Source organism: Cherax quadricarinatus, chromosome 74 (assembly GCF_038502225.1).
Source record: "Cherax quadricarinatus isolate ZL_2023a chromosome 74, ASM3850222v1, whole genome shotgun sequence".
NCBI classification, from domain to species: Eukaryota; Metazoa; Arthropoda; class Malacostraca; order Decapoda; family Parastacidae; genus Cherax; species Cherax quadricarinatus.
In genome coordinates, this window is record NC_091365.1 from 15950824 (window position 1) to 15970359 (window position 19536).

Sequence of the window (19536 nt, forward strand, 5' to 3'; positions counted from 1 at the left end):
TGAAGCATTAATTACCTTGTTCCATATTCACCCTCAAAAGTAAAAAATTATGTATTTCCCTTTATGTATGTACTGTATGCCTCTTCCTGAAACTTCAAACTAACAACATTTACAACCTTTCCAATCATTCATGTTAGCTATACTTTATCTCCATACTTGTGAACATCTAACAGCAATACTGGTGATCCCAAACATTCAACAATACAGGGGATCCCAAACTATACTACAGGCGTGAATAGAACCCGCAAGTTCTATCCCCACCCGTGGTATGGTTTGTTTGTAATCGTGTCATTACGATTTCGTGAGTTATGGGGATCCCAACCTAACATCTAACAGCAATACTGGGGAGCCCCACCTAGTGAACAGGTTGTTATTGTGGAGCTTCAACTTACAAAGACGTTATTTACAACTCTAAAATTATCCTGCAGAAAACTAAAGTACGAAGGATGGTTCCATTGCACATATACACGCCTGTGAATTAGCATTTTTAAAACAATTCTTAATATTCTTTTTAATGGACTTCGTTTGTAAGTACAGATGTTTGTAAGCTAGGGACCCCTGTACTTGAAAATCACATTAAAAAATGGTGATTTGGATGTCATTTAGATGAATTTGGGTCCACTTGCTGGCACTTAGAATGTAGAATGCATCAACAAATTAAACAGAAAACGAAAGCACACAGATAAAAAGTAAAGGATATAGAGTTAAGGGTTAAGTATAGAGTATAAACCGTATTGCAGGTGACGAAGTGGTGGTGTGCAGAAAAGCTTTAACAAAAAAATAAGGTTGCCATAATTTATATTGCACAAGTGAGTTAGTCTCGCATATTTCTTATCAATCCATAATATTAAAATTTCTCTACAAACATTCATGTTATTGAGCAAATAGCACTTCAAGAGACGCTCAAAATCACAGTATATATTTCAAAGTTACTAGTAATGAAAATCTCATTTAGATGCACTCAAGACTCTGTATACCATCACATCATGCATTTTAAGGCCTCTGTAATTATAATCTTGAAAAAAATTTTAGCATAAAAAATGGTATGCTTCCACAAACAAAAATATTCAAGCAACAAATCTTAACATAAAAGGTTCCTACAATACATTTTGACTGAATTTCAAGAAACTATACTATAAAGTTCCTTTGTCATAAATTAAGTAGATGAAAACATTAGCTAAGAAAATTTCTCATTATTAATAGTTGTTTATGACCCATACATTGCTTACTTGACCAGCACACATCAAATGATGACTACAGAGCTGCAAAAATTAGCAGACATTAACACATCTTGCCAGTAACTTGTCACACAAGATTAGAACAAATTAAAAACAATATTTCATTTCCACAAAATGAGAGTAGTAGTGGGTAATATGACCAGATCAGAGATCAAATTGATCACTTTCCCAAATTGTCTATGGCACCCTTACCAAAATATACAGATATTCAAATAATTTGTTTCTTTGCCCTGGCAAATGTTTAACGATGAAGAAAATTTAAAATAATTTTGATTATAAAATGTGTTTATGCATTAAGTCAGATAATGCATCAATTTGCAATAATTCACTGCCAACGTACTGGTGTATCATAGCAGCATACGTACTTGATGTAACGTATGCATTCCTTATCAAAATTAAAAATTAAATTGGAATTTCAAATGGGATTCAATTAAAAGAACAGCATTTATAACCCAATACATATTTATAAGTTTTGAAAGTATTACTAAATTTTTTTGTTTTTAAATCATGTTATATTACTTACCTACTGGTATATAATTATGAAATGAAGTGGAGATTATTATTTTATCTCAAATGCAAGTCTCACTTGCTCAAAATTGCAACTTCTAAGACCAAAGTAACCACACCCCAATGCTCTTTTAAAAATACTAATTTGCTGAAACAAGTCAGGGAACCCATCAAACAACTCAGGTAAAAATTAAATGAATCCTTATGAATTACAAGGGGATCTAATTATAAAATTTCTACTGTACAGGCTGTTAGCAATTTACTATTTGTAAATACCTTAATGTCCTCTATTTTTTTTAAAATGCCCTTTACAATCCTCAAACCATCCTTGACATAACTAGTGATGTTTTATTTTGTTGACCTGAATTGAAACTGCTTCATCATTATTCAGCATTTTCCAATCACCTTCCACCATCATTATGCAGCTAAATCAAAGTACAGTAATTTACAAACACAGCTCCCTATCCTCAGTAATAATGGGGAACTAACCTGGAGAAATCTTGTCCGGGCTGTTACTCCATATAAGCATTCTTCCTTCGGCTACCTTCTGGCCTGAAGTTCATCCTAGAACTTGGAAATTTTCTTAAAATGGCATCTGACCTTTCACTTAACATGACCAACTATACACCACTAACAGTAGCAAAATAAAGGTCACTTAGTAATGATAAATTTGTTGCACATATGTGGCATGCACCAAGTACAGGTATCTGTATCAGGCCACCAAGCCTTCTAAGCTCATTTAACAGTGACCCAAATATTAGCAGTAGAGCAATAGTTGAAGTTCAGCATTTATTAAGCACTAGAACCATGTGGTTATGCAGTGCTTCTAAAGCAAAATAACAAACATTCTTTATATGCCGCATCATTACCAATTTTCAACTAAAAAATCTGATATAATGATTAATTTATGGTCATATTATAGGTATATTCACAAAATAAACAATTCAAAATTCATCAGCTGCAGTCCAAACCATATCCATAATTTACTGAAAGTCTTAGATTGTAGCCACAGCAAATTTAGACAAAAGGGGAATCTCCCTACTATTTAGGCCAAACGATTGGTTCCTGGGCTCTTGGTAGAGCAATGGAGGGAGACTCGTATAAGATTTATGATTTATTAAGTTGATTTCTTTAGTGAATCTAGAGGCTTGTCTGATCAAGAAATGGAGGCTTCTGCAGTAAAGGCAAGGTGGTTGACTTTAACAAGGAATGAAGGGACTAAGGGCCTGTAAGGAGATGGGGCCTCTCATTTCCATGTCAACATCATAACCTAATGAAACAAAGAAGGCTGGATTTAGGAAGGTAAAAAGGTGTTCATGTATTACACAGTTGAAACTCGGGTGTTTAGAAAATACCTTATCTTCAAATATTTTGCAATGAGATATATAACAGCTCTGAATTGGAATGGATATGTAGTCATTAAAAATCCCTTGGACAGAATTTTTTTTTTTACAATAGAAGGAAAGAGCATTTAGGAAAATGTATAGAAAATTCACAGCTTAAAAGACTAACTTCCTAATTAAAACTTTCTGGAAACTCTGGTAACAATACAGTATTTGCACATTCTCCTTATACAATACCTTACCTTGCTAAAAAAAAAAAAAAAATCAAAAGAGGATTTCTTTGTCCAAAATAGCAAGCCTTAATCCTCCAATATTGAAACCAAGAGAAATGGGGTGAGAGGGAGAGGGAGGGGGAGGGGAGGGGAAGAGGTAAGGGGAGGAGGAGAAGGAAAGAATGGAGAGGGAGACTGGGAAATGAAAAAGGGAGGAAAGGAAAGAGGGGAAGAAAGGAGGGGAAAGGAGGTAAAAAAAAAAAAGAGAAAAGGGAATAGGAGAGTAACCAGTAAAGACACAAAAGACCTTACAGTCTGCCATATAGTTGCCTGCGAGGAAAAACTAATTAGCTAATGCTGTTACACAGGTGTGGGTAAAGAAGTTAAAGAAAGATGGAGGAGAGAAGAAAGACACCAAGAGAGGGAAGGGAGCAAGCAAGAAGCAAGAGGAGTGCAAGTAAACTGAGAACATGTTAGCATGAGGAAGTTTGAGAGGAGAGGGAAGAAATGGAGGGCCAAGAGGGGGACAGAGGATAAAAGAAAAGACAACAGATAAGAGAAAATGAAACAAAATGAGAAAATGAAGAAATAAGATTATGATAAGATAACAATACCTTTCAGTCAATTATCAAGTTATTTGTTGGTAATCTGAGTTAATGCTACAGATCCCATCTGTACAAATTAAACTAATATGGGAAAGCAGATGAATGTTGACAATGTTACCACCTGCCACCATTACTATTGCTATTGTTATTAATACTGCCACACTAGGCTGGTTAATTAAGTCTCTTGAACCACTCCTATTTTCTTGTGCTGATGAATTACACACAATGGAGGGTATTTGAATCCATTATAGTATTTATTCCAAGAAGTATCAGGGAGTAGCCAGACACCACCAGCTGTGGGAAAGAAAGGTACCAGATTTATATATTTTACATAAGATTATGTTTAGGTTGGCCTATGGTTGTGAATTTAATAAACAATTTTCAGGCCTTTTCTCAAAATGTGTCAGGTTTTTTTTAAGATTTGAGAGGCAAAGCACCTTTTTTCCACAGCCGTACTACTCTTAGGTTTTATGACCATGTACGAAAATGAGAGATTTTAGCATATTGGGTACATGAAAACATTAAAAAAGTGAGACAATAGGGATATAATGAAGAGTGATAAGAGAAGGAGGATGAAGAGGGGGAGGAAGAAGAGAAGAGAGAATTAGAAAGAAATATGGGAAGAATTGAAGAGGGAAGGGAAGAAGAGAAAAGGGAAGGGGGAAAAAGGATGCAGGAAGAGGGAGGACAAGAAGGTAGACAAAGAGGGAGGACAATGTAGAAAAATTGGGAGAAGAGCAGAGAGAGAGGAGGAATGGAAAATGGAGGGGAAGGGCAGAGGATGAAGGGAGGAAGAACTGGAGAGGAATGAAAAAGGAGAGGAGGCAGTTGGCTACAAGACCCATTCATATAATTCATTTTACAAATAATACCTCCTCTAGAGAACTGTGAATGTGTTCATAATTCTTCCTACATTTCTACCTTTAAGCTACTTTAACTCTTGACTCCCGTCCTGTTCTCCTCGGTGAGCTCTGCAAAATTACGATGACTCTGCATACCATTTTTCCAACACAGAACTGTTGTTAACAAATTCTAAACTAGCATAAATATCATTAATGTTAAGCAAGAACCACTTGTTTTAGGGAGAAATAATTTAGAAGGGTTATGGGACTGACAATACACAGAAGAAAGAGAAAGAAAATACAAAAGGATGAAAGTAAAACAAGAAAGTGAATAGCCCTACAGCAGTCACTAAAATGGCAATCTGAAGGTCCAGAAATACTGCAGCCTACCACATGGAGGAGCAGCGTCTGTGGCCAAAGAACATCATTAAGAAAATATGTATTCCTTTAACTTCTCCTGCAGTAAATATTCCACAGCTGACTGAAGACGACCTGCATACTACTGATTGTTTTTTCACTCACCCTTTACTGAAGCCTTGTTTGCCCTAACAAGGAATACTGGTCTTACATTTGGGGGCATCCAAATCCTCCTTGCCAATACGTACGCAGTTTCTTCCTAAACAACTTATTAGCATCATAACACTTATTTCCAGCCTCAAACCCATCCATCCTTATTAAACAGTAAGTGCAACAGTCAGTGCCATTAAGAAATCCAAATTACCTTACCACACATTAATATTCCAAGGTTCACTTTTGAAAAAACAGTCCAATTGCCAAACAGAAGAATATCCTCCCACTTATATTTTAATACTCTTAAGTACTTCAAAGGGAAAATTTCCTTACCTTTTTCCAACACAATGCAACTCCTTATGCCCATGACAGACAGATCCTAATGTGTAAACACGACTACTGTGTTTCTTCTATACTGTACTGTGTAGTGCAAGGCATGCTCCATGTGAACAAAAGGTAATGAATAAGCAACCTCACTACTGTGTGTGACATTGCTCTCATGTGCATGTAGTCTGATATTTATTAAGACAAAATATGAAACCTATCTTATAATACACAACAAATTTTTTACAAAGCACAGTGCACACCTTCCCTTATTAACTGAAGATCATTATTTGTACGATTCCAAAGATCTTTTAATTTTCACTTATTTCCTTTCCTCAACAGCAACAATGACATTATACAACCTTACCTTATTTTCAAAAGAGAAAGATAAAAAAAATTATGACTTCCACTTAACTTCTTTATAATGTGAACAAATAAAAATATATTTGAAATTCTGAGCCTCTCAACTTTAGAAGTCAAGTAAATTAACCTGAGTTCTAACAGTAGCTACTGGGTCTAAATGCTCTACATTTACACTTTGTGGCCAGCATCAGTGTATGAGTGGGGGATAGGGGAAAAGTTGTACGCATGTGCAGCTATTTGCAGCTACACAAGCATACTTTGCATCTTCCGTGTCCAGTGTTGAATTATACCTGTAAAAAATTTCAGTTTTGTATAATATAAAAACTGATTATGTTACCTACTAGTATATGGAGAGCAAGTTTTTGCTCTCGAACGTAACTTGACAAACTGTACCTATTTTTTTTTTAGCTCTTGTATGGTGTTTGCTTCTACTGTCATTCAGCTCATACCACCTCTTTACCACTATGCTGAAGATGTCTGCCAATATCCCAGTGGCTAATTTGAGTGTATAATTACCCATTATGCTCACCTGTACTTGTTACATTTGTGATAGCATTTATTCTTGTGTATGCCCCATAGCATTTTGTATGTTGTAATCCTATCCCCTTTTGCTTTTCTTCCAAAGACAAGCCTATTTCTTGCAGCCTTTCTTACAGCCTATTTCCCTAAACTCAGGTGCCAATCTTAATGCTTTCACTTGCATTTCTAGTTCCATCTTCTATATTACTAGATACGGATTCCATAAGTGATGCATACTCATGCAACTTCCATACAATGTCAACAGAGTTTTGAACAAAATTTTGTCAAGGTTCCTACGTCACCTGTTCGCAAGGCTAGCCTGTATTATTACTGGTAACTGACTCACGTGCTTGTAAGGGTAAGTTAGGTAATGGTTATCCCAAGGCCTTTTCTTACAGTATTTCTGTGCAATTTTTCCTTCCAGATGGTACTCTTATCCTAGATAATCTTTCCCAATATTTCAGGTTCATAACTTTCCCTTAGCTGTTAAAAAATTCTAACATAGGTACTATTTATTTCACTATTACTAAAGTCACTCTAGCTTATCCTGCAGCCTTCTTCTCTCTTCAGTTTGTATGTTTCTCATACCTTTACACCATCTATAAACAAGGCTAGATAGGAGAGTTCTAGGAACAATATAGAGCTTATCACTGATTTCATACAGCATCCCTTAGTGACTTCTCTATTGCTCAAGCACTCCCTTTACATTTAACTAAACTGCTCAGCAGGCATATACTTTATGTGGTACTACAGTGTCTGATGTGATGGCAAAGATTCTTCAGTTCTGTCTTATACTTGGCTACTGTCCATCCTCCCCCCATCCTTCCTACATCCCTTCTCACCCAAATATTAATTAATGCTCTTGTTTGCTTCCACTCTTTCTAGTGAAGAGTTCATTCTGCACTTTTTCCTCCCTCTTCTGTATCTCATATTTGCCTCCATGCACTGTTGAATGAACCTCGAGTTCTCTCACAGGCCAATTTATTTCCCTATGCTTTTTACAATTTCAGATTACACTTTATATACAATTTCCTGGGTAGACTGTCCACTGAACTTATGACCAGTGAATGGGAAGGCAAGGAAAAGGGGAGAAATATTTTCTGTTTATATAGTGATCCCCCCTCCCTCCCTCTCCTAGTGGGTAAGGTACACTAAGTGTGACACCTCTTGTGAAGTGTCTGCCTACATGAGCAGGGTACATTTCTCCCTATGTGAGAAAGGGAAGTCTCCCACATATTGAAGGTCCCTTCACGCATGTGTGTGCGTGTGCGTGTGTGTGTGTGTTGGGGAAAGGGGGGAGGGTAGTTTTAGTATGTAGTGTCACCTGATGCATGATGTGTGTGTGTGTGTGTGTGTGTGTGTGTGTGTGTGTGTGTGTGTGTGTGTGTGTGTGTGTGTGTGTGTGTGTGTGTGTGTGTGTGTGTGTGTGTGTGTGTGTGTGTGTGGTGTGTGTGTGGTGTGTGTGTGGTGTGTGTGTGGTGTGTGTGTGGTGTGTGTGTGGTGTGTGTGTGGTGTGTGTGTGTGGTGTGTGTGTGGTGTGTGTGTGGTGTGTGTGTGGTGTGTGTGTGGTGTGTGTGTGGTGTGTGTGTGGTGTGTGTGTGGTGTGTGTGTGGTGTGTGTGTGGTGTGTGTGTGGTGTGTGTGTGGTGTGTGTGTGGTGTGTGTGTGGTGTGTGTGTGGTGTGTGTGTGGTGTGTGTGTGGTGTGTGTGTGGTGTGTGTGTGGTGTGTGTGTGGTGTGTGTGTGGTGTGTGTGTGGTGTGTGTGTGGTGTGTGTGTGGTGTGTGTGTGGTGTGTGTGTGGTGTGTGTGTGGTGTGTGTGTGGTGTGTGTGTGGTGTGTGTGTGGTGTGTGTGTGGTGTGTGTGTGGTGTGTGTGTGGTGTGTGTGTGGTGTGTGTGTGGTGTGTGTGTGGTGTGTGTGTGGTGTGTGTGTGGTGTGTGTGTGGTGTGTGTGTGGTGTGTGTGTGGTGTGTGTGTGTGTGTGTGTGTGTGTGTGTGTGTGTGTGTGTGTGTGTGTGTGTGTGTGTGTGTGTGTGTGTGTGTGTGTGTGTGTGTGTGTGTGTGTGTGTGTGTGTGTGTGTGTGTGTGTATTATGTCTCCTTGTATGGTGTATGCATGTAAAAGGGAGGAAAGCTGTGTATTACCTATTTGCATTTGTAGGGAAGGAGCAAAACTCATTGCATCCCACCTCCATAATCCACCACTTCTCTCATCTTATTCTGTTTATTCAATATATTTAGGTTGTACCTCTCGGCAAAGTACCTCCATTTTTAAACTGTCATTCTAACAATGTACGAACATGACTCGGAAGGTATTTTGTGTTTACAAACTAATTTAGCTTTAAAATGTTTAATATAAAGTTTCTTATAATAAAACCAGAGATGACAATTACTTTTTAATTCTTCCTTCTCAAACTGGGCAATTTTTGCATTATGCATGCCTCATAACAGTGCTTAATCTTGCTTTATCTGCGTGAAGACGGTGCAATTTTAAGTATCTCAGAAATTCCTCGAGGTATATAACCTAAGTCTATTACCAATTTTTTTCCCATGGGTTACCTGTATAGACATTCCTAATACCTACTGAAATTGGTACTGTATTAACAGATGCACATTAACCCTTTCAGGGTAAAAAAAAAAAATTTTTTTTTCTTATGAAAAGGTAGAGAATCTGTTCCCGATCATAATGACACCAAAAGTATGAAATTTTATGGACAACTTACGGAATTATGCTCTTGCGAAGTTAGCGGTCTCGACAATGTATACGCATCGGCGATTTTGCCCACACTGAGCCCTATTTTCAGCCAATTCCAGTGTACTAGTCGACAAAAATCATAACTATTTTGCTAGAACTCCATTTTTTCTATCGAATGAGTACAAGAAACCACCCAATTACCGATTTCAGCTATCCAATAAAGTCAGAATTAAGCAATTTTGCCAATTTCACACAAATTTCAAAAGATGCCAATTTCCGAATAGGGTCCAGAATAAACAAGACAGACATTCCTGGCACTAAAATAACAAGTTCTCTGTTTGTTAGTCACATCCCCAGGCCCCTCTTATATTTCTTTGGCTTTCCACTTTGAATTTTTATTCTTGCAAAAAATAGAATATTTACTGTTATGCAGACTACTGCATTAGTGTAGAAATGGTATAAATAATATCAGCACACTTGTGAAAGAATATTAGACTCGCCAGTTGAAGTGTATTGGATGCCTGGCATGATTTGTTTACTTTTGAACTTTGGTAAAAATTGAACATTTCTGCTACTTTGAGCTCAATTTCAAGGTACTTTTCACTGTAAAACCAGTCAAAATCATCTCAATTTCTGTAATATGTCTTCCATTCTATAAAAATGAGACCAGGAAAACTAAAATATAACAATAAATACCATACGAAAATACAGTGCAAAGTCGCTGTTTTAATCCAAAAGCACGGTCAAAGTTTTTTTTCTCATTACGCACTTTGTGCTGCAGGATTTTTATACAGCGCACACTGACCACATAGACCCATTCTTTCATATGTAGGCCTACCAGCTTTCTCTCACTAGATTTGAGGGCGCTAGAATTTAGGCGTACTAGTACGTCAAAAACCCTGGACTAGTTGGGCCAAAACATTGAAAGGGTTAAATACTGATCCATGGAAAGCACTTGAACAATAAAGAAACACAAGATTAAAAAAAGAAATTTGTGTTTCACAATCATGCATCACCACCTGCCACAGGTGTTTGAAGGCAAAATATACATACGGGAGGCTCTTATAAAGCGCCTCCATACACAGTGCTCGTCATTAATGGTTGTCAGTCCCATCTCAAACCACGTTCAGAAACTTTAGAAATAAAAAATAAAGGAGTGCATATAAGAGCAATTTAGTATTTAGCAGAACATCTTCGGTGATCTTGGTTGCCAATATGACGTTTTTCAGAGCATAGTTCTAGCTGCCCAGACAACTTTTGTTCCGAGTAGGGAAATTAGATCTAACAAAAATGATCCCAAATGGATGAACAATAGATTAAAACATCTCATTGGTCAAAAGAGAGGCATATATAAGCGTATCAAAAGAGGGAATGGGCAGTTAAGAAATCAATATATTCAATTCAAGAGAGAAATAAAGAAAGGAATAAGAAAAGCAAAAAGGGATTATGAGGCTAAGGTCGCAAGGGATTCAAAGATTAACCCTAAAGGATTCTTTCAGGTATACAGAAGTAAGATTAGGGACAAGATTGGCCCACTTAAGAGTAACTCTGGTCAGATCACTGACAGTGATAAGGATATGTGTGAAATTCTAAATACCTACTTCCTCTCAGTTTTCACCCAGAAAAATACTAGCGATATTCCTGAAATAATAGATTATGTAGAACAGGATGATGATAAACTATGTACGATTGCAGTAACTAGTTGACATGGTCCTCAGACAAATAGAGAAACTAAAACCTAACAAATCCCCAGGCCCTGATGAAGTGTTTGCAAGGGTGTTAAAGGAATGTAAAGAGGAACTTAGCCTACCTTTGGCTAATCTTTTTAACGTATCACTACAAACTGGCATAGTGCCTGATAAGTGGAAAATGGCAAATGTAATACCTATTTACAAGGCAGGTGACAGGCCCTTGGCTTCAAACTATAGACCAATAAGCCGTATCTCCATAGTGGGAAAATTTATGGAATCAATAATTGCTGAAGCAATTCATAGCCATCTTGACAGGCACAGACTGAGTAATGAATCTCAACACGGTTTTACAAAGGGGCGTTCCTGTCTTACAAATTTACTTTTTTCACTAAGGTGTTTGAGGAGGTAGATCATGGTAATGAATATGATATTGTGTATATGGACTTCAGTAAGGCTTTCGACAGAGTTCACCACCAGAGGCTATTGAGGAAACTTAAGGCACATGGAATAGGAGGAGAAATTTTTTCCTGGGTAGAGGTATGGCTGACAAATAGACAGCAGAGTTTTTGCATAAATGGGGAGAAATCAGAATTGGGGCACGTCACAAGCGGTGTTCCTCAGGGGTCAGTCTTGGGCCCGTTGTTGTTCACAATTTACATAAACGACATAGATGAGGGAATAAATACCGACATAAGCAAATTTGCTGATGACACCAAAACAGGCCGTCCAATTCATTCTAATGAGGACACTAGAGCACTCCAGGATGATTTGAATAGACTGATGCAATGGTCGGAGAAGTGGCAGATGCAGTTTAATATTGACAAATGCAAAGTTCTAAATGTTGGACAGGTAAATAACCATGCCACATATAAACTAAATAATGTAGATCTTAATACTACTGATTGCGAAAAGGATTTAGGAGTTCTGGTTAGCAGTAATTTAAAACCAAGACAACAGTGCATTGGTGTTCGCAATAAAGCTAACAGAATTCTTGGCATCATATCTAGGAGTATAAATAATAGAAGTCCTCAGGTTGTTCTTCAACTCTACATATCCTTGGTTAGGCCTCATTTAGACTATGATGCTCAGTTCTCGTCACCGTATTACAGAATGGATATAAATACTTTGAAAAACGTACAGAGGAGGATGACAAAGATGATCTCATGTATCAGAAATCTTCCCTATGAGGATAGACTGAGGGCCCTGAATCTGCACTCTCTCAAAAGGCGTAGAATTAGGGAGGATATGATCGAGGTGTATAAATGGAAAACAGGAATAAATAAAGGGAATGTAAATAGCGTGCTGAAAATTTCCAGCCAAGACAGGACTCGCAGCAATGGTTTCAAGTTGGAAAAATTCAGATTCAGAAAGAATATAGGAAAGCACTGGTTTGGCAATAGAGTTGTGGATGAGTGGAACAAACTCCCGAGTACAGTTATTCAGGCTAAAACGTGGTGTAGTTTTAGAAATAGGTTAGATAAATACATGAGTGGGTGTGGGTGGGTGTGAGTTGGACCTGACTAGCTTGTGCTGCTGGGTCTGGTGCAGTGCTCCATCCTTGAGTGAAGATGATCAGACTGGGTGGGTCATTGGGCTAATCTGGGGGTGGGGGTCATTGGTCTAATCTGGGGGGGGGGGGGACATGGACCTGCTCCACATGGGTCGGTAGGCCTGTTGCAGTGTTCCTTCTTTCTTATGTTATGTCTAGAAAGTGATTCACATAAATTCTTGAGTTAAATTCTCCCATGACTTGTGGATGGCAACTTCCAGCCATGGGAAAGAGCTTATGTCCTTTCCTTGTAGACATCTTTGTCACAGCCAAGAAGGTCTCAAGATGGTTCAAGTCTGGGGAAGTTCCTAGCCAATTATCAAAGAGTACTTCATAATTACAAAGCCAATGACCAACTGATTTAGTGGTGTCAAGGAGCACTGTCTTGCATAAAAAATCTTTGTACCACACTGAATGAGGGATTCAAGCAAATAATCACACAAATTCCAGGCAGTTATAATTGTTTATAGGGTGGTTTCTGGGCAACACAATTAACTCGCAATGTTTTTAACACTAAAACAAGCCCAAACCCTCAGAGATTCAAGATGTTTTGTAGTACCACAGGTGCAATGTGGGTTTAAGGGCTTGCTACCTGGGTATCAGTAAACAGTTCCATCATGGTTACAGGTTCCTTAGTCCATGTTTGGTATGTATTTGTACCCATGATACCATCACCTCTGCATAAGGCTCAAAATTGGTTTCTGGATGGGTCTACATATGCTGTAAGCAAATTCCTTCACATGCCTATTAACATGATTTATAATACACACATTATAAACCAGTTCTAGATTCTTCTCTTTAACCCTTTGACTGTTTACACCGTATAAATGTCTTACGCCCCACTGTCTGAGGTATTTATATGCATAAATTCTAGGGGCTTCAAATCAAGCAGGAGAAAGCTGGTAGGCCCGCATGTGAGAGAATGGGTCTCCATGGTCAGTGTGCACCATATAAAAAATTCGGGGAGCAAGTGGTGCATTGTGGGAATGCCATTTCAGTCCTCCTTTTTCAGCATGCTTAGGGGTAAGAAATATGTGACTCCCCAGCAAATCTGGGACTCTTCTCTTCCCAAGTGATGCTGTAACACAGATGGAAGTGTCAGTGAAGATCTATTTCATGATTTCCAGGAGTGAGACCAAAAGCAATGGAAGAAGAAAAGACGAAAAGAAGAAAAGAAGATGACAAGAAGAAAAGAAGACAAGATAAGAAGACAAGATAAGAAGAAGACAAGATAAGAAGAAGACAAGATAAGAAGAAGACAAGAAGACGAAGAAGACAAGAAGAAAAAGAAAAGACAAGAAGAAAAAGAAAAGAAGACAAGACGACGACGAAGACAAGAAGACGAAGAAGTCAAGAAGAAAAGAAGACAAGAGGACAATGAAGAAGAAGTAATAATATTGTTCCCTTGAAGCAAGAAAAAAAGAAGAGTCCACCCCATGACAGTGACAAGATAAGGGGAGTTAACATCCGATAAGAGCTGACTTTTGATGAGCATAAACGAGGGAAGGGGAGGGCGCGGCTGATAAGAAAAGATTAGATGACCATCGCCCTCACTTTGTTTTTGCTGGTACACAAACATTTCTGTGTCTATTTGTCTGTCTACCAAGCTCCCTGTCTATCCGTCTAGCTGTCTCAGAGAGAGCCACAAAACTGTCATCATCACCTTTACTCACATCTTCAAGCAGAGTATAGCACTTTGTCTGGATTTTTTGGGCTATCCTAGGTAATTTACACTATGTATACTTGTACAGTGGACCCCCGGTTAACGATATTTTTTCACTCCAGAAGTATGTTCAGATGCCAGTACTGCCCGAATTTGTTCCCATAAGAAATATTGTGAAGTAGATTAGTCCATTTCAGACCCCCAAACATACACGTACAAACGCACTTACATAAATACACTTACATAATTGGTCACATTCGGAGGTAATCGTTACGCGGGGGTCCACTGTATTTATGTGTACCTGTGAGACAGAGATAGACAGATAGAGACAGATTGAAAGAGATAAATTGAGGGAGAAAGATAATTAGATAGAATAGAGGGGAAGCAGCATCCCACCCCATTGTTTTGACAGGCAGTAGGGGGAGTGAGTAATGAGACAATATGCCCTTCTGACAGCTGCTGACTCCTGACTCCAAACAATTTTAAGCCACACACTCGCACCTAAGACAAGCTTGCTGAATGAAGATAATAGAAGTTATATGAAAGTATCTAGTGACTATATATGTGTATATATATTAAAGAAACCAGAAGGAAGGAAGAATGGAAGGCAGGAATGAAGGAAGGACGAGATGAAAGGAAGGAAAAAAGTAAGGAAAGATGAAGGAATGTAGGAAGGAAGGTAGGAAAGGAATGCAGGAAGGAAGGAATGATTAAACACGACCATTTACCTAGGATAACTACATAACACAACTGCCTGCTAATACTTTGAAGAAAACTGCTCAGACAAGGTGTTTTGTCTTTGCACATAAAAAAAAAAAAAAAAGTCCACAAAAATGCACACACACTGGTTTTGTGCGAGAGGAGTGTAAAACACCATTGTGTATGAAAACATGTTTCAAAGAGTTCCACAAGCTGCAGAACTTCCAGGAATATGTTCGGTGACTGTACATTGGTATATATATTATAGAACAATAGTAATAAAGAAATTTTTGTATTGTTTGTTTTTGTAAACAAGCTTTGTAAACAATATATTGATAATTATGTTTGTGTGCTTATTGTGCTGTATACAACGAGTGTATATATGTACACTGCGCCTTACTTTGGTCTCACAGGCCACATAAGTTACGTGAAAAAATAAAATAGTGAAAAAAACAACAAACCTTCAAATACAAGTAAACCAAAGTTTACCGGGTGAGCGGCAGTCACCGCTGTTGCCCATGGCAAAAGTTTTTTGGGGGGACTAAAACACTTAGAAAAATAATCTTAACATTTTCATAAGAAAAAATAATTTTTTTTTTCGAATATTTTGCGACATAGAATGACAGTTTCAGAAAGGGGCCTGCAACAGTCAAAGGGTTAATCTCCCATGCAGCCACTTCTGGTCTGGTCTCAGAGCTATTTCTATTACAGATATGTTTTTTTTTTTTCAACAAGTCGGCCGTCTCCCACCGAGGCAGGGTGACCCAAAAAGAAAGAAAATCCCCAAAAAGAAAATACTTTCATTATCATTCAACACTTTCACCTCACTCGCACATAATCACTGTTTTTGCAGAGGTGCGCATAACGGAGATAAAACACCTCAATTACTGGGAGCGCTTGAGGTTCCTGAACCTGTATTCCCTGGAATGCAGGCGGGAGACACACATGATTATATACACCTGGAAAATCCTAGAGGGACTAGTACTGAACTTGCACACGAAAATCACTCACTACGAAAGCAAAAGACTTGGCAGACGATGCAACATCCCCCCAATGAAAAGCAGGGGTGCCACTAGCACGTTAAGAGACCATACAATAAGTGTCAGGGGGCCGAGACTGTTCAACTGCCTCCCAGCATACATAAGGGGGATTACCAACAGACCCCTGGCAGTCTTCAAGCTGGCACTGGACAAGCACCTGAAGTTGGTTCCTGACCAGCCGGGCTGTGGCTCGTACGTTGGTTTGTGTGCAGCCAACAGTAACAGCCTGATTGATCAGGCTCTGATCCACCAGGAGGCCTGGTCACAGACCGGGCCGCGGGGGCGTTGACCTCCGGAAGTCTCTCCAGGTAAACACAACAGTTTAGAAACATATACATATAAAGATACACAACATACCCCTCCAAACTGCTAATATCCCGAACCCCTCCTTTAGAGTGCAGGCATTGTACTTCCCATTTCCAGGACTTAAGTTTGGCTATATAAAAATAACTGGTTTCCCTGAATCCCTTCACTAAATATTACCCTGCTCGCACTCCAACAGATCGTCAGGTCCCAAATACCATTCATCTCCATTCACTCCTATCGAACACGCTCATGCACGCCTGCTGGAAGTCCAAGCCCCTCGCCCACAAAACCTCTCTTACCCCTTCCTTCCAACCTTTTCGAGGACGACCCATACCCCGCCTTCCTTCTCCCACAGATTTAAATGCTCTCCATGTCATTCTACTTTGATCCATTCTCTCTAAATGACCAAACCACCTCAACAACCCCTCTTCAGCCCTCTAATACTTTTATTAACTCCACACCTTCTCCTAATTTCCACACTCCGATTTTGCTGCATAATATTTACACCACACATTGCCCTTAGACAGGACATCTCCACTGCCTCCAACTGCCTCCTTGCTGCTACATTCACAACCCAAGCTTCACACTCATATAAGAGTGTTGGTACTACTATACTTTCATACATTCCCTTCTTTGCCTCCATAGATAACGTTTGTTGACTCCACATATACCTCAATGCACCTCACCTTTTTTCCCTCATCAATTCTATGATTAACCTCATCCTTCATAAATCCATCCGCTGACACATCAACTCCCAAGTATCTGAAAACATTCACTTTTTCCATACTCCTCCTCCCCAATTTGATATCCAATTTTTCTTTATCTAAATCATTTGATACCCTCATCACCTTACTCTTTTCTATGTTCACTTTCAACTTTCTACCTTTACACACACTCCCAAACTCATCCACTAACCTTTGCAATTTTTCTTTAGAATCTCCCATAAGCACAGTATCATCAGCAAAAAGTAACTGCCAATTCCCATTTTGTATTTGATTCCCCATAATTTAATCCCACCCCTCTCCCGAACACCCTAGCATTTAATTAATTTACAACCCCATCTATAAATATATTAAACAACCATGGTGACATTACACATCCCTGTCTAAGACCTACTTTTACCGGGAAGTAGTCACCCTCTCTTCTACACACCCTAACCTGAGCCTCACTATCCTCATAAAAACTCTTTACAGCATTTAGTAACTCACCACCTATTCCATATACTTGCAACATCTGGGACATTGCTCCCCTATCCACTCTATCATATGCCTTATCTAAATCCATTAATGCAATAAAAACTTCCCTACCTTTATCTAAATACTGTTCACATATATACTTCAATGTAAACACTTGATCTACACATCCCCTACCCACTTTGAAACTTCTTTGCTCATCCGCAATCCTACATTCTGTCTTACCTCTAATTCTTTCAAAAATAACCATACCATACACTTTTCCTGGTATACTCAGTAAACTTATTCCTCTATAATTTTTACAATTTCTTTTGTCCCCCTTCCCTTTATATAAAGGGACTATACATGCTCTCCGCCAATCCCTAGGTACCTTTCCCTCTTTCATACATTTATTAAATAAAATTACCAACTACTCCAACACTATATTACCCCCTGCTTTTAACATTTCTGTCATGTGGAGATCTTTATTTAGGCTTCCCTGAATGTGCTTTGTCATCCCACCCTTCTCACAGAACTGATACAACCAGTTCCTCACTGAGTGCTCAAACATGCCAATGGCCTGCCTTACATAATCCAATGATCTAAGCTACTGTATTTTGTGTCAGATTTATTCTTCCCCATATTAATTCATCTACAGCCAAAAATGTCTGACAAACCCTCTACTCATGACTACATGGTGCAGGGACACAACAAATACATCTGTCCACCACTCAAACCCAAAGAGCTCTGAGCATTCAGGAAGTTACCTAGCAGAATCCTGAGACATCACACTACAATTTGCCCAGCCAACAGCATTTCTGTCACTTCAAATTACTTAACAGGGTCTGGTATTACCTTTAACATTAAATTTTGCCTGCTGGAGGCACCATGTATACTTTAACCCTTTCAGGGTTGGGACCCCTGCTCTCAGGATCAAAAGATTTTCAAAGAATAGAAGCTATTTTTTCTTACGAAATGGTGGAGAATCTTTTTCTTAAGTTAATAAAACAAAGTACAAAATTTGATGGAAAACTGATGAAATTACGCTTTCACGTACTTCATTGTGTCAGCAATATTTGTGGATCGGTGATTTCACCTTTGAGCTCAATTTTGGACCAACAGATTATTCCAGTCAACCAAATTCTCTGCTATTTTGCTATGTCTCCCATTCTATCGACTGAGTGCAAGAAACCATCCATTTACTGATTACAACTACCCAATAAAGTTATCAGAAATTGGTAATTTGGTAAATTTCACACAAAATTCAACAAATGCCAATTTCAAAATAGGGCCCAGAATAAAAATGCAGACATTCCTGGCACTAAAGTAACATCATCTCTGTTCATTAATTACATCCCCAGACCTTTCCAATATTACATATGAATTCCATTTAGAATTTTTATGAAAAAAAAATAATAATATTTATTGTTATGCAGATTACTGCATTATTGCAATAATTGTATAAATAATGTTGGTGCATTCATAAACGCGTTAGACTGGACAGATGGACATCAACAAAAATTGAATATTCCTGCTACCGTCAGCTCAGTTTCATGCTTTCAGTCCTGAAACCAATCAATCTTCCATTCTATCAAGAGAGACCAAGAAACCTAGAGTACAACCACAAAAACCATATGAAAATATACCACATAGTATTTTAAACCAAAAACACAGTTTTTCCATTCCCATTATACACTGCTTGTTGCAGTGGCCCATTCTCTTATCTCTAGGCCCAAACTTACAGCCCACAGCTTATCAGTGAAAGCCAAGTTCATGGTGTACAACTATCGGACCGACCCAAGCTTCAAAGTCATAGTACTATGGGACCCACCCTCAAAAGGTTAATGACAAGCACTGTAGTGATTTTTGTAAAAGCAATTGAGAGAGTACCTAAACTGAATAGCATGTACAGTGGACCCCCGCCTTACGATCAGCTCCCAACTCGACCAATTATGTAAGTGTATTTTTGTAAGTGCTTTTGTACATGTATTTTTGGGGGTCTGAAACGGACTAATCTAATTCACAATATTCCTTATGGAAACAAATTCGGTTGGTAACGGCACCTGAACAGACTTCTGGAATGAAATAATATCGTAAGGCGGGGGTCCACTGTACTATGAAGGCCATTCCACATTCTATTCAATCTATGATGTACTTTTGCAATCACATTTGCAAAAAACATTTTAGAAGAGCTTTATAAGAGCTTACTGTATTTCAGTTCACCCTAGTTTAGAGCAATAGGAAGAGGATGCTTTTCTTATT

At 38.5% G+C, this 19536-nt stretch overlaps 1 protein-coding gene across 14 annotated transcripts in view; it reads right to left on the reverse strand.

Annotated features, from left to right (window-relative positions):
* LOC128700122 (transformer-2 protein homolog beta) overlaps positions 1-19536 on the reverse strand; it is a 119010-nt gene that overhangs the window by 40489 nt on the left and 58985 nt on the right. For 8 of the 14 annotated variants that reach the window (XR_008408717.2, XR_011394082.1, XR_011394086.1 and 5 more), the window contains one exon: positions 2235-2315. The exons of 4 other annotated variants lie outside the window; for them this stretch is intronic. Coding sequence is in view for 2 of the 10 variants with exons in the window: in XM_053793070.2 (XP_053649045.1) it covers positions 2258-2315 (58 nt within the window). In the remaining 8 variants the exon portion in view is untranslated. Of the gene's footprint in view, positions 1-2234; positions 2316-3471; positions 4200-19536 lie in introns of those variants that run through there. 2 more of the 14 variants (XR_011394088.1, XM_053793073.2) reach the window with 2 other exon arrangements.